Genomic DNA, 12765 nt, shown 5'->3' on the forward strand with positions numbered 1-12765 from the left:
AATTCTTCTTCAAATGCCTTAAAAGCATTTAACATTTGTGGACGCTAAAGCTCTCAACTGAAACCCAGACTAATGCATTTAATTTGGGGTTATCAACTCTACTGAGAAGCATTCAGGTACAGGTGAATTAAAACTTGAGAATTTATATTAATTAAATATAAATGATGATTATGATGATTTAACTAGGCTAATAAATAAAATGCAGGGAAAAAAATGTAATTTCATTGCATGTCAGATTTTCCAATCTGGAACATCTAAGAGTCCTTTTTAATGAAAACTTGGACCAAATCACTTTTTATACAATATTATACAAACACGTTGAGGCTTTACTAACATATCACAGTTACATCAGTAGAGACGACGTGTGTCCTCTATTCTCTCTTATAATCCTCCTCCAGTTTGAGCTTCTCCGTGTTGTTACTGATGAAAGCTGCATCGTTGCTCGCTTGCACCTTGTCAAAAAAGTTGAAATCTGCCACATAGCGTCCACCTGTGGTGCTGAACAGCACCGGCTTGAACTCGTAGCCCCAGAGGATCTCCTGAGGAACGTAGGAGGTGCGACTCTGGCACGTGGCCGCCGTCGACTCCATGGTGGCGTTGAGGGTGATCAGCAGCTCGAAGTCACGAGTGCGCAGGTTTTCAGCGTTGAGTCCTGCCAGCGGGCTGTGCTCGTCCAGAACGTGGTAGAAGGTGAGCGGGAGGATGAGGAAGGGGCACTCGCTACTGGAGTCCATGTTGAACTCCACAGCGCTCTGGTGGATTTGTGTCTTCTCGCCCTCCTCCGTCACGTTGGAGTGGAGGAGCTTTCCTGTGAGCTGACACTGGATCAGAAGACTCTTTCTCATGTTCGCCACTCTCACCATCAGACACAGCTTTCCCTGGCGGCGGCACACTACCGCCGACTGGCTGAACTTGATGGTCTCCGCTCGCTTCTTGGGTCGAGCCAGTTTGGCGAGAAAGGCGCCGGTGACGAAGATCTCGGCCAGGCCGGTGATGACAAGCTGAGCCACCAGAGTGAAGATAGCCAGAGGACATTCCTCCGAGATATAACGAAAACCGTAGCCGATGGTGGTCTGTGACTCCAGAGAGAACAGGAAGGCTCCGGTGAGCGTCTCCACGTTGATCACGCACCGCGTGTGGTTTGAACTCAAACCAGCCTCGAAGTCTCCGTTGCCCATGCCGATGAAGTAAAAGATGACCCCGAAGATGAACCAGGTCATGACGAAGGTGGAGGCAAACAGAGTGAGTTTGTAGCGCCATTTCATGTCCACCACAGTGGTCCAGATGTCGTGCAGGTACAGTTTGACCATGCCCTCCACGTTGTCGATCCGCACGTTGTTGTGGCCGTCCTTGGACACGATCCTTCGCTGGACCTCGGCCTTCCTGGCGGCCATGATGCTCGAGGGTCAATTAAAACTGATGGTGACTCCTCAGGTTTCAGTTCAGCAATCCCAGTCGAAGGACTGACCAAAGAAAACCAAGAAATATATGAGTAATATCTCAACATTAAGCATATCATATCACCAAGATATCATTTAATGCCAGCTAGCTTAAAGCTAATGTCTGTCCAGTCGAAACGACTGGACATTGGCTGTTCGGGGCGGATAAACAAAAAGCAGATGTTTTAGATTTTCTTGCCTCCTGGACGTCCAGTTCTTTAGATTAATCTCATTTGTCTAAGAAAACAGACTTAGATTAAGATATTAAAACTTCCTTTGGGCAAATTATTCAACACAGTGTAAATGTTTCATCTTTAGTAGTGGTGACAGTGCTGAGGAAAGTAGATAACAAAATAACAGATACTGATGTTAACTGTGATTGATCGTCTAAACTGAACCTAAATTTCAAGTCTCCAAAAGTTGTTTGTTAAACCATGAAAATAAATTGAACACCAGTGGCTGCCTGGAAGGTAGAAAAAGCTAAATACCAGTACTGGAAAATACAGAGTACAGTTTTTAAGGGTACTTCTACTTTATCGAGTATGATAAATTCAGAGTATTTCCATTTTCTGCTACTTTATACTTCAACTGTGCTACATTTTGCTACATTTTCATTTTTACCAAAATTAACATTTTACTTTTATTCACTTTATGACTTTTGGGCAGTTTTTACAACGCTGCTTTTCCTTTCGTGAAGTATTAACAATCGAATGTTCACAGATTTTAGCAGTAATCATTGTGAAAGATAGATCATCCATCATCAGAAAAGAAAAACAAAGGTGTTTTTTGTGTCACATCGAATGTAAAAACTAAAATTTTGTTTCAACAGCTGTTAAATACAGAGTAACATGTTGATGACGGTTCTCAGTCAGCAAGGTCGTGGTAATATTAAGTGCTGTATTGTAGCCAACTGGACTTGTTTCAGTTTCTTGAGGACGTTTCACCTCCGATCCAAGAGGCTTCTTCAGCTCTAACTAACTGGAGGTGGGATTGTCCTTACAGAGTAACAAGTAAAAACATCTTTAATGTACAAATTAAAATACTAAAGTACTGCACTGTTATTCTCATGAGGCAAAAAACTTTGGTACGTTCCTCTAAAGTTGATCAACATTTGTCCTCTGAAGGGGACAAAGTCACAGCGGACGATTCAACACAACAAAATGAGATTTAATTGATAAAATCTTTCAAACGCACCATAAACCAGACTGTCTACAGGACAAACTGCTGCTTCCTCTCTCGGTTTAAACAACGTTATAAGTTAACCTCCTAGTGAACCATTACAGGAGCCCCGGGGACACTTTACCGTACCGTTAAATAATCATTGATTACCTGATAAATCTGACAATGTGTAGTATACTCACATCCTGCTGCGCTGCCTCGTTGAATAGTCTCAGGTGTTTTGCTGTCACTTGTCTTCAGGGTCACACAGAGAACATCTAGTCCAGTGTCTTCTTTCTCCTATTGTCCCGAGCTGCGAGCGCTGAACTTTGGCACAGTCGTTTCAGGCTGGAACAGAAATGAGACACAAAGCCGAGCTGTAAACTCAGATCTGCATGTGGGTTGGCTGTTGTTCCTCCGCCTCCCCTTACCTGTCCACAGGTGAGACACTGAACACCTCGGGTTTGTTTTGCGTCTTTTATGGTTGTTTTGCTCTACACACACACACCCAGATTTACTGCTTCCAGTACCTGATTGTTCTCTGAAGGGCATTATGAGTTGTTGGGAAACTCTTGGTGTCAATACAAATAAAAAAAAAGTGGTCTGACGATGGAAATGTGTCTGTGTGACAGCGACAACAGGTGGAGTCAAAGTGAAAAACTGAAAAGAAGTTGAGGTGATAGTTAAAACAAAGAGGCGCTGAGAGAAGTTGACGTACTTTATTAAAAGTATTACGTAGAAGTATGTGCCGAAAGACATTTATACATTAGTTTAAAGGGTAAGTTCACCCAAAAATGAAAGTTCAGTCTTTGTCGAGTAAAGTTTCGTAGCCCACAAAACAACAAAAATCGCAGAAACAAGTTAAGTGGCTTATAAATTGTGTAAATAAATAAATAAGTAATGTATTCTCAATCAATTTTGGGGTCTCAAGGGGCTACAGAGAATTGGATTATACTGAACAGGATGTATGGAGACAATTAATGTCTGTCTCTGGTTGTTTTTGTACCGATTGGCTTTTATTTATTAGTTTAAATAAGTAAGATCACAGTGAAGTTGACGAGTTAGTTGAAGTTCAAACACTGACAGACGTAATGTCAGTCGAAGTGTAAAAGGAGCTGAAGATGTCTGTTGAACTGAAGTCTTGAAAAGAGTAAATACGTGTAAACACTGAAAGCAGGTGAAGTGTCACTTGAAGTAAATCTGTCAGTTTCTTTCTGAAAAAGAACACATCACAACAATAAATATAAAAATCATAAAAAAAAAAAAACATACACGTTATTTCAAGATGTAGTGAAAGGAGTTGAAGTGTTGACTGAAGTGCAAGTGCTGTGAAAGGTCAGATGAAGGGTGAGAGCTGAAAGCCTACGGTGGCCCGGGGGGGTCAAAACACAACATTTCACAACAGATGACAACGTTTTTAGAAAACACAAAGACATGTTGTGTTTTGACCCTCAGGGCCACCGTAGCAAGCAGCAGTGTGTCTGTAACTGTCACTGAAACTGTGTCAGAGTCCCACAGCGAACAACTTTTAACTATCACAGTTTACGCTGAATGTTTCTTTAAATCTTGAACCGGCGGTTGCTCAACTTTTATGACGGAGAATAACACTTGTTGGCTTTGTTATTAACCTAATTGTTATTACCCACATTCCTGAAGCTCGTCTGTGAGCGTAAGGTATGTAGTCACTCGTGTCCTTCTTCCTTCCTTCCTGTAGTTTTCAAGCAGTAAAGTTATCTCCACATCACAAATGACAAAATGAAGCACCAGAAGAAGGTGAGTTTTACCAAACTGGATGCAGAAGCTTCCGTTTCTTTCTGGGACTGAAGGCACTGCGAAGATGGCAGTGGCCTCATCATTTATTCTATTTGCATCTTATACATTTCATGTTTTATTTAAAGCTTTCGTGACACTGATATCTACCTGCTGTAGGTTTTTTTTGGTTTCCTTTTTATGGGCTCTGTCGACTATCAAGATGACTCTCAGCTCTCCGTCTACAGAAATAGAGGTGTGAAAAATTACTGGATGAAATTGGAGATCTGCTTACAGGAAATAAACACTGATTACAGTTGTTTTTTCTTTGACTCCCGTGTAATGAAGTGTACATAAATATCTGTCTTATCTGATCTCGTTCCAGCCCTTTATGCTTTTGGTCGACAATTTGGTTAACTGCTTAAAACAAATAATATAAGACAGATGACAGCAGCGGTGTGTAAACTTATATTATCACTTGACAGGCCTGAACTGCTCACACAGCTGTATAAAGTCTTCTGGGGCTCTGGAGGGAGCTTTCAGACATTAAGCCAAATTAATTTAAGCCATTAGATTAATTTGAAGGATTCTGATTTAAATCCTAAATCTGGCAGGAAGTCAGTGTAATGAAGCCAGCACCAAGATTATATGAAAACACTGTTGAGTTTTATTTTTATAACAGCAGAACAGTTCTGTAGTTTGATGTAAAAACATGTATCGGGCTATAAAACAGTCCAACAAGGGACATCTATTTATTAATTTAATTTTGGTAGACGCTTTAAAAGAAGGAATTTGTCTCCACCAATGGATGTTGAGGTGGTTTAACAGAGATAAAAGGAGTCTACCTCCCTCCAGTGGACAAACAGTGTAATGCATATGACTTAAAAACCTGCCTGGAGGATTTTCTCTTCTATGCTGCCGTTAGTCTTCGTTGGAAATTAATGTTTTAATTACTAGCTTTTTGCAGCGTAGCTTTAAATTAGCCTTCATTCTAACTGTTTATGTTTTTCCAGTGTTTTATATTATGTCTGTACGTTTGCACTTTTATTGTAAATCTTTTACCTTTACTGTATTTCTTTATGACTTTGTTCCACACAAATAAAGTTGCCTTGTCAAAGACATCTGACACAGAATAACAGTTATTTTTATTTACAGAAAAACATGAACATCTTCCTCCCCAGTTCCTGGTCTATGAGGCATGTTTGTCTCGGTAGGTTTACATTTTACTGTAAGTCCTCATATTTTGCATTTCTGCGCAGCAATCAAACATTTAATTAAAGGCTTATAACACACTTTATGTGTAGTTGTATGCAGATATTTATTTGTTTATTTTAAACTTTTTTTAAAACATAATTTATATTATCACCACTTATGGGTGCATACAGGAGGAATTAACGACATTATAGTGTGTTCTGGACCATTTATGAAATGTTTGCATACTGCTTATAAATGCTTAATCGGAGGAAAGTAGTTTGCTGCTTAATAAACATCAGTTCAGTCTTGTTATTATGATCAGGACACATTTCCAGACAGTCTCTGGGAAGACGTCCACAGTGTTTTACTTGTTTGTTCCAATGAAAAGTGACAGAAATAGTCGTAGTTTACATCCTGCTTGTTTTTCTCGCCTCCGCACAGCTGGCCAATCACGGCGTGAAGAGTGTGAATGTCAGTTTTTTGGTTTTGGTTATAGACCAGAAAGTTAAAGAAACTGTCGGATATAGCGACACTTCAATCCGTCATCAGAAAGGTGTAGGGAGAGGGGGGGTATCCGAAGCTGTTCGACCATCCGAGAAGCACTGATAATGAAGCATACTGACAGATGAAAGCCCTGTTTCTGGCTGATAGAGGCTGCAATACCCCCAAAAGTGTTAGAGCAAGTGCATTACTGATTATTTAAAGAGCTAAAAATGGAAAGTTCAATGTTTGGATAGCACTACAGAGAGGCTTCTTCCTCTTTGGAGCCTGAAAGTGTCCCAACATTTATTTAAATTGTGCTTTAAAGCAAAAATCTAAATCAATAGGATTCAATCTATGGGGTGTGAATATCAACAGCACATTTCTTGGAAAACCCAACACCCTTGTCAACCAAAGTGTTCGTCATGGCCAGATTTTGACCTGAGAGAGATGTAAATAAATAAAACTGGGTCAAGGAAGGTGAAGTTGTTCACAAAGTTCACTGTGGTGGAGGGTTAGCAGTGGTGGCCTTCAGGATGCCTCGCAGCACCTTGTAGTTGTTGAGCGGTTGGTTCTCTTTCGGGGGGTAACAGGGGCCGCGTTCTGTCGAGAAGGAATAAGGGAACCGCAAGACCCAGAGACCGTCAGGCGGCAACACTAAATCTGTCTGCTCTGGATGGAAAACTGGGCAGGGAGGAGGACCGGGCTGCACCTGGAAACACATCGGAAAAAACACAGTATTGTCAGGATTAATGTCATATTTGAATTAAAAAATACTTTCATACATCTCTATTAAAACTACATGTTTTGTTATCAGACATCTGAACAATTACCCTCAAGTGTAAATATCTTTTTCTCCAATCGATTAGATCAAACTGTGCCTCCCCAGAGCGAGGAAGTATAACTTAGCAAACTCACTGCCTCCTCCTGCAATGAGCTACAACATGAGCCTTGTTCATTTAGCCTATATTTGTTTACATTTTGTTAATTAACACAAATAAAAGCACGCCAAATTAGCCTATAGCACTTTGTGTCTGCACTGTACCCCTGTATGTACAGACAGCTAATACTGGATCACTTTGATACTGAAGAAAACTTAAAAACGCTATAATTTCAAGCAAGTTCTGCTATTATAAGGAGACTCTCTTTTCCTATGATTTCCAAGCTTCAAGTCTTTTCACCTCTCGATTACATAACAGTAATAATGATTATTGGACTTGGAAGAAGCCAAACTTGAGCTAAGAAATATTTGTTTGATACAAGGAAAAGACCCAAGTATGAAGCACAGGCAGTGAAAAACCAATATTTTGAAGAGACGGTCCTCTACAGAGCTAAAATTTGGAGAAACACTTCACTGTATCAGCTTCTTCATCCAAAATTAACACATCTATCTATTGTAAAGATACCACAGTACTAGACTGGGTTAGTTAAGATATATATGAAGAATAAATATTAAGACTAATTTGTTAGATAAACTATAAATCTAGCGACTTTAACACCTAAATCTGAAATGTGCCACTTCTTTGTTTTGGTGACAGTAAACAACTGAGCTTCCAAACTGCGCTCGGCTTCCAGAAAATGTGATGATTTTTAATGATGGAAGTGGCCCACAGCATCTCTGTCTCTAACAAACAAGTGCGTTTAAATCCCCAGACCTGAGCCAAAAGCCTGAGCTGGAGGAGTGTTTATAAAAGATCTGCGTTTGACCGAACAGTGATCTTTGGAAAGTGTCGTACTGAGAAAAGTAGCACGAAGCACTGAAGACGGACGCAAAATAAATGTTCCCACGACGTTTTGACAGCTCAGTTAAATCCAGGGTTTCTGCAGGTTCAAGTTAAATTTGGGACGTTTAAAAAACCCTTTTGATATCACTGGTGCTGCAAGTTTCTTTTCACTAACGATTAATCTACCGTTTATTAGTGGTTTAAACAGTTTACCTGTGGGTTGAGTGTCACCTCCAGCGGGGCGTCAGGTACCACAATATAAAGGCGAGCCAGCTGGGCGAAGTGAGGCTTCAGGCCGCGGCCCTGTGAAGGTGATGGGATGTACAGCGGCATGTCGGTGTTTAGCACCCTGGTGGCGGGATCTTTGGCGCCCCCTGGCCCCAGAACCTTCACTATTTTATCAGGCCCGCAGCTGATGAAGCGCCTCCCCCTGCTGTCTTCATACTCAAAGCCCACAAAGACACGAGCCATATCGTCCCTCCTGCGACTCCTACCGAGCCCTCCGGTGCTCCCTCGCTTCCCCACCAGGGTCTTGTTGGGGGCTGGCCACGAGGAGGTGTTTCCATCCAAAGGCTCCGTCAGTCCTGCGTCCTCCTCCGACCGTGAGCGAATCACCAAGTCCCACGGCAACAGGAAGGAAGAGCCGGGGAGGAAGCCTGGCTGTTCCAGACCGGTGTGGCAGTTGTATGACTTGGCTGGTCCCAGTTTGACCAGCGACCAGCTGGAGAACTTGGGCAGCAGACCTTTGGGGCAGCCAGAGTGCATCATACCCGGGAGGTACTCCACAGTGGAGGGCTGGCGGTCAACAAGGCTCGGCCTCTTTTGCTGAACTTGGGTTTCGGTTCCTTCTCCGTCCGCGTAAGGCCCCAGACTGTCCGTGGACTGGCCCAGACTGAGAGCCAGGCTCAGGCTGGTATCTCCAGGTGTGTGGCTCTGCGCTGTGGTCGTCTCCTTCAGCCTCTCTGCTTCACCAGACGCTGAGGCCTCACACGGGACTCTCTGAGCAGGCTGGTTGCTGGCTGGTGCAGGGTCAGGAGTGCTGGGCTGGAACACGGGAAAGTCGATCCTCTCCAGCTTCCCGCAGCATTTCTCGTCCAGCATCTATTCAGGAAGAGCAACGTTACTGAGGTGCAACAGAGACGAGGAAAAACTTGGATTTGAGGCAGAGTTGGACAATGTTTCAGATTTTATTTAAAGCAGCTATAATTAATGGTCCTATAATAGCAATGTATCAAATGAAAAATTCTCTGTAGGTTCCCACAGTCAATTATCATCTAAATCTGCAGCTTCCCTTCACCTTACAGAGCTTTACAGTGCATTTCAGCTCATCGCTCAGCTGCCCGGCTCACTACTTTACTGTTTTGGTGCACTCTCTCTGCTCTCATAGTAGTTTCCGGCCACAGCAGGCAGCTGTTTTTAGACAGGTAGCTCTCATAAACCCACTTTCCACTTACAGAATATCACCAAACACCAGACACACAAAGTTAACAACCAGCTGGTGAACATAGTTCATAACATAGAACATAGTTTAGAGTATTTAGCACCTATGAGTCAGATACTTCTCCTTCACCAAGGAGGTTATGTTTTCACCCATGTCCGTTTGTTTGTCAGCAGGATTACACAAAAACTGCATGGATTTGGAGGATGGGTCTCAGCCCAGATGTTGTATGGATGCATCGATCTCGGTTAAAAAAGTCAGACTTATTTAGATGCCCGGCAACGATGAGTGAGAACAATTTGACACGGAGCAAGATACAAATCTGGATCTTTTAGATTTATTTGTGGAATTAAAACGTGCTGGCTCTTGAAAGACAAAGAAAAAAGTGCCACCTCCACAAACATTCAGAACGTGGCACCAAAAAATGCCCACAGACTAGATGATGAGTGTCGTACTATCACTGTCAGAGCTGTGTGTGCTGCTGTGAAGGAGTGAAGTGTGACTCCTGACCTGGTAGAAGTCATAATTAGCAGCCTGGATGTCAAACGGATCCTCACGAGGAGCCTGTTTCCTGCCACAGTTACAGGAGCTGGTGGAGCGGCCCCGGCTGTTGTGGTTCAGGATGGGTGGGTTGCGGTCCATGTCCGGCTTCTCTCCTACAGAGGTTAATGTCAGATTAAGTGGTTAAATCTTAAACATGCATGTTCATGAATACATTTAGATCTTCTTTCCTAAGTGTTTAAAATGTTTTATGTCTTCCACTACTAATTCTTACACTCAGTACATGTTTGTTTGAGGCTTATTGAAATGTTCCTGTTAATAAAAACTACATGAAAGGCTTCAGTGTGCTATATTATACACCCGGTACGCTACATTCAGCAGGTTTCTGTCCTCATTAGCCCTGACGCAGCACAGCAGAGGTAGAGAGAGTAGAGTGTTCACCTGGCTGAGGCAGCAGGTGGAACTTGTGAACACAGTGTTGGTCTGTCAGGCTTCGCTCCTCACACAGCTGGTGGCCGTTGCTCCAGAACTTGTAGCAGTCCTCGTGAAGCTGCAGAGCGTAGCGCTGGAAAGCCACGCCTCGGGCATGCTGGCTGTACACCCGCAGAGCCTGAGCCAGCTGGTTCTTGTGCACCGTGGTGGTGTAGTTATGGGGCAGGTTGGACTGGTACGCGCTGTGAGCGAGCGGCAGAGCTTTCTGACATCTGTTCTCAGAGAACTTTGTGTCAGCATCGAGGAAACCCTCCAAAACCTTCAGCTGGCCTTGCACTTTTGTGGCTAGTTCAGCTGTTTCTTCCTCTGTGTTGCTTATAAGGACCTGGTGGAGTCTGGAGGCGACCTGGATCCACTTGGAGTAGGTGGGCAGCTCAAAGTGTGAAGGCTGCGGGTTGCGGCCAACGCTGTCGTCAAAGCCCTTCTTGGTCAGCACCAGCTCTACGTGCTGCCACAGGAACTCCTTTAAGCTGCAGTCCACCGGCTGACCGCCCATCGACATGCCGCACGAGTCTCCGCCAAAGCCAGGCTGCCGAACTGAACGTCTCATCTGCTGGTAGCGCCTCGGGCCCGACACCAAAGGGGTGGAGTCTTGTTCACACAAGATGCAGCTGGAGCGCAGCTGACCCAGCAGGGCGCCCACAGGGTCTTCTTCTACTGTCGGTATCACGTACACAAACGCCTGGTTGGCGGGCACAGTGAACAAGCAGTTGCTGCTCTGATTGGTCAGGACTCTGCTTTTACGGAAGATGCGATAAATTTGGTCCTCCAGGGCGTGTTGCAGCCTCCTCCGGGGAGAGTGCTTCTTGGGCTTGTCAGGGTTTCCAGACTCTGAACCGTTTGCAGAGACCTTTGTAAAAAAAAAATGTAATTCATTAAAAACTCTTGGGGTTTAATAGCTCACTAGAGTTCAACAAACTTTAATAAACGTAGTTTGACATTTTGGGAAATATGCTTGCTCACTTTCTTGCAGATTTTCTTATACATTTTATAATTTACATTATTATATGTCAAGCAAGAGAAATAAATTCAAATATAAACTTTACTTTAAATTGCTTGTTTTGTCCAAATAGGCCTGACTGTCTTAATCCCATAACATATTCAGTTTACTATCACCAAAACACCAAGAAAGAAAAAAAAAATCACATTTGAATCTCAAACCAGAACATAAAACTCCTGCGCAATTTCATCAGGTTATTATACAAGAATAAAGGGAGACCATCTTAAACAAATCAAACGTTTTAGTGAAGTTTATGAGCAGCGTGCCTGTCAGTAAAAAGGACTTTATCAGACAGCAGACCTTGAGAGAGCCGTTCATCTGGAAGACGAAGAGCAGGCGCGGAGGGCAGGGCCGACAGTTCACCTTCCACTCTTTGGACACCGGACAGTCTTTGATGGCAGCCCGGATCAGAGGCAGGACCTTCTGCCGCAGGGCGTCCAGGGCTCTGAAGAGCCGGTCGTAGGACACGTCGAAGGTCTGGTTCGGGTGGACGAGCAGGAGGACGTGGCACACGGAGAACATGTAGAGCAGGTGGAGGCAGTGCTGTCTGTCCAGGCCTTTCCAGAAGTCGTGGGCGTCTGAGTGGCCGATACCGGCGCTCAGAGACTGGCACGCCCGCAGAAGCTGCCGGCTGTCGGACACGGAGGAGAGCAGCAGGTACAGCACCCGGCTCTCCTGGTTGTAGAAAGCCTGGATGTGGCTGTCCGCGGCGCCGCCGTCGTCCTCCGGTACGCCGAACAGAGAGAAGATGTGTTTGTCCGCCAGAGTGTTGATGAGAGACTCTTTCGGCGGGCCGGACTGCATGTTGCTTTTACCGAAAATACCGACGACACACAGGCCGTCGTCCCGGTGAGCAGCGTCCTCCTCCAGGGCTGCCTGAAGCAGAGACCCCATACTCACAGGGAGCGACATGTTTGCTTCCTTCATGCTGGAACTCGGGGGTATGAAAACAACGACGCACTCATTTCCGGGTTCGTAAACTAAAATGTCCGAGTAGGTACAACACTTGCTGAACCGTTCCTCTTTTGTCCGCATGTGTTTTTCCTGGTGAAATAAGTATATTTAGTAAATTAAGTGGAATAATTACACTTTGTAGAAATGCCAAATTACAAGGCTATGTCCCGCATTAAGCATGATCAGTATTATTAGCTAAATGTAGCCTAAGTATAAAAAGTAAAGGACTCAGTATTAAACTATAATATATATTCTATTTGATTATTATTGTTTTTTATTGTGATGCAGTCAAAGGTAATATCATTTTACTTCTAGTTGTTCAATGTGTCAATGTGGAGCTAATTTTAAGAAATGTATATACTGCTGGAAAATATTATTCATAACAATGTATCATGTTTTTAAATAATTTCCCAGTCTGGGATCAATAAAGTAATTCTATTGTTTTAGCTCATCATGTTAAATCATTTGCATCATTAGCCCAACTTTAACATACACTTCACATGCACTCCTACACACACACACACACACACACACACACACACACACACACACACAGAGACCCACAGTATTACATGCCATCCACATTATTGAAACTACATTTCTTTCAGAACAGTTTTTCATCACAACATCTTGGAT

General features: G+C 43.5%; 2 protein-coding genes across 2 annotated transcripts; both read right to left on the reverse strand.

The window, feature by feature from the left end:
• Positions 1-230: 230 nt before the first annotated feature.
• On the reverse strand, positions 231-2895 carry kcnj15 (potassium inwardly rectifying channel subfamily J member 15). Its single transcript, XM_084372846.1, has 2 exons — positions 2801-2895; positions 231-1463 (listed from the first exon to the last, which is right to left on the reverse strand). The coding sequence occupies exon 2, from the start codon at positions 1392-1394 to the stop codon at positions 372-374; it is 1023 nt and encodes a 340-aa protein (XP_084228972.1). The 5' UTR covers positions 1395-1463; positions 2801-2895; the 3' UTR covers positions 231-371.
• A 2574-nt stretch (positions 2896-5469) lies between these two features.
• Positions 5470-12174, reverse strand: smg8 (SMG8 nonsense mediated mRNA decay factor). The gene is made up of 5 exons (XM_084374063.1): positions 11476-12174; positions 10125-11025; positions 9693-9838; positions 7958-8845; positions 5470-6732 (listed from the first exon to the last, which is right to left on the reverse strand). Exons 1-5 carry the CDS (start codon positions 12100-12102, stop codon positions 6520-6522), a joined length of 2775 nt encoding a protein of 924 aa, XP_084230189.1. The 5' UTR covers positions 12103-12174; the 3' UTR covers positions 5470-6519.
• Between the last annotated feature and the right edge of the window lie 591 nt (positions 12175-12765).

Source organism: Pagrus pagrus (assembly GCF_965226575.1).
Source record: "Pagrus pagrus genome assembly, chromosome: 14".
Taxonomy (NCBI): Eukaryota; Metazoa; Chordata; class Actinopteri; order Spariformes; family Sparidae; genus Pagrus; species Pagrus pagrus.